Source organism: Nothoprocta perdicaria, unplaced genomic scaffold (assembly GCF_003342845.1).
Source record: "Nothoprocta perdicaria isolate Ctin4 unplaced genomic scaffold, notPer1 scaffold_769, whole genome shotgun sequence".
NCBI classification, from domain to species: domain Eukaryota; kingdom Metazoa; phylum Chordata; class Aves; order Tinamiformes; family Tinamidae; genus Nothoprocta; species Nothoprocta perdicaria.
This window is the reverse complement of record NW_020456053.1, coordinates 3,669-6,398: the sequence shown is the minus strand read 5'-3', so window position 1 is coordinate 6,398 and position 2,730 is coordinate 3,669. Positions and strand designations below refer to the sequence as shown.

General features: G+C 69.5%; 1 protein-coding gene across 1 annotated transcript in view; it reads right to left on the bottom strand.

Annotated features, from left to right (window-relative positions):
- Positions 1–570: 570 nt before the first annotated feature.
- Positions 571–2,730, bottom strand: part of LOC112957831 (RNA-binding protein 4B-like) — a 3,599-nt gene continuing 1,439 nt past the window's right edge. The window contains exons 2-3 of the mRNA XM_026051574.1: positions 2,351–2,726; positions 571–1,273 (exon numbers count right to left, since the gene is read on the bottom strand). Coding sequence (XP_025907359.1) covers positions 582–1,273; positions 2,351–2,726 — 1,068 coding nt within the window. The 3' untranslated portion in view covers positions 571–581. The remainder of the gene's footprint in view (positions 1,274–2,350; positions 2,727–2,730) is intronic.

Genomic DNA, 2,730 nt, shown 5'->3' with positions numbered 1-2,730 from the left:
TAACAGGCACGTGGCGGCCCCGGCTCCCCGTTACCGGGCGCGTGTGGCGGCCCCGACTTCACAGGCACGCAGCGGCTCCCCCTTAACGGGCAAGCAGCAGCTCCGGCTTCCCGTTAACGGGCAAGCAGCAGCTCCGGCTTCCCGTTAACGGGCACGTGGAGGTCCCGATCCCCCCTTAAGGGGCGTGCGGCAGCCCCGGCTTCACGGGCACGCGGCGAGCCCGGCTCCCCGTCACCGGGCGCGTGTGGCGGCCCCGGCTCCCCGTTAAGGGGTGCGCAGTGACCCCGGCTTCACGGGCACGCAGCAACCGTGGCTCCCCGTTAACGGGCACGTGGCGACCCCGGCTCCCCATCATCGGGCGCACGCGGTGGCCCCGGCTCCCCGTCCACGTCTCCGCCGCCCCGGCAACTCGGCCCGCGCGGCTCCTGGCCTCGCCCAGGGCCTGTGCCAAAGCCGCTCCTCTTTTACCTGCGTGGCGGCTCCAACCCGGAGCTTCCCGTTGGGAAAGGAGGGGGACAGGGGCAGGAAAGCGGAGCGGCGCCCTGGGCCGCGGCGCCTCCYGCCAGGCTCTCACCTCCGGCTCAAAACGCGGAGTAGCGCGCCCTGTCCGCGTACGGGTCCCGCCCGAACCGCTGCACGTCGTAGAGGGAGGCCCGAGCCACGGACGAGACCGGCGACAGCTGACTACGATCGTACGAGTACGCCTCTCCGACGGTGGTGGCCGCGGCTGCCGTGCGGCGCAGGGGGCTTCTATCGCGGGTGTAATAGGTGGAGGAGGCGGCCGCGGCGGCCGCGGTGGCGGCGGCGGCCACGGCGGCTGCCGCTCCCGGGGTCGGCAGCAGCGCTCTATCGTAGGGGTCTAGCGCGGCGGGGAGGCGGCTGGCCATGGCCGTGCTGGCCGCCATGGCCGTGGACTGCACCTGCGAGTACTGCGCGTACTGCGAGTACTGGGCCATGGTCTGCTCCGCGTAGGCGTCGTACGCGGAGGCCGTGGCGTAGGACCTCACGCGGTAGCGCTTGTAGTAGTCGACCATTCCGCCATACGCGTCATCGTAATACATGGTCTCCCCATAGCCCGCGGGGTAGGGAGTGCGCACCGCTCCGTACTGCTCATTATAGGCCTCGGTAAAGTCAGCCACTTGGCCCGGGCGATCTACGGGACACTCTTTAGACCAGTGCCCTTCCTTCCCGCACCGGTAGCAGCCGCTCTTGTCTCCCATCCCGGGCGCGGTCCTGAGCCGGCTCGTGGACAACTGCACGCGCATCCGCTTGCCTTGAAGAAACAGACGCAAGAAGGGGGCGAGAGTTAAGGGAGGCCGCGGCAGAGCATTCGTTATACAGCACGGCAACGCACGGCGGGCCGGAGGCCGCGGCGGCGGCGGGAGGAAGCGTGGACGGCGCCGCGCGCCGGCACAGCCACTTACCGGGCGGCGGTCGCGAGCCCCTCGAGCGTCCCGGTCCTGGCGCCGCCGCTCGTTAGGCAGCTCGCTAACGAGCCCCGCGGCCCCGGGCACCTGCGCCCTCGCGCTCCGAGCGCCACAACGAGACACCGGGGACCTTCCCGAACGGGAYGGGGACGGAGCGGGACGGGGAGCTCCCGTATCCCGGGACGGCAGCCCCCGTTGCGGCTGCAAATCCCGACTCTCCCGAGCGGGACAGGGACAGAGCAGGACGGGGAGCTCCCATATCCCGGGGCTGCAGCCCCCGTTGCGACTTTGGGCACAAATCTGGACTCTCCCGAGCGGAGCGGCTCGGGAACAACGACACGGATGCCGGGTGGGGAGAAACGAGCGCTGCCTAAGGAAGCTGGCACCAAGTGGGGAGCCCCGACGCGCTTCGGAAGGCGCCTYGGGAGCCCGGGAACACACGGGAGACCCCGGGAAGCAGGCGGAGCGGCGAGCCGGAGATGGAACCTGTGCCGGTCTCAAGCCGAACGGCCTCGGAAGGGGCAGGAACCCGCGGCCCCCGTGGGCAAGTGACTACGGGAGGCGGAAAGCGGCCGCCGCGGGGAGGCTCTGACCTTGTGAGCGCCATCCGTAACCCTACGGCAATTGGAAACTGGAATAGGGAAAAGAACCGTTGGTCTAACGGGCTCCTCTCTGGCAGTCTGAGCTCTGCATCCTCACGGAAAGAAGGATTTGTCAGCACCCTGCCCTGCTTCCCAGCCGGCAGCGCCAGCATCCCGCCTATCCCCCCGGAGCGTGGGGAGCCGGGCCGCCCCCGAGGCTCCAGGAAAGCCTCGAGCTGAGCCCCAAGGGGCTCGGAAGCACTTCCCGAGGGAAGCGGAGCGGGACGGCCGCCCTTCCCGGCGCTGCTGCGCCCGCCCCCGCTTCCTGGGGCGCTGCTTCACCTTGGAACTCGGTGTTGTCGAGGCCACGCAGGGCCTCGACGGCGTCCTCGGCGCGCTCCATGTGCACGAACGCATAGTCCTTGACGATGTCGCACTCGATGACGGGGCCGTACTCCTCGAAGCGGGCGCGCAGCTCCAGGTTGGTGCACGTGGGGCTGATGTTGCCCACGTGCARCTTGGTGGAGGCCTTGCTCTTGGTCTTGCTGGCCTCCACGTTGATGCAGACGCCGTGCAGCTTGTGGTGGTGCAGGTTGCGGATGGCGTCCTCGGCCGCCGTCTTGTCCTCGATGTGCACGAAGCCGTAGTTCTTGATGATGTCGCACTCGAGCACCTTGCCGTACTGCTCGAAGAGCGAGCGGATCTCCTGCTCCGTCGCCTCC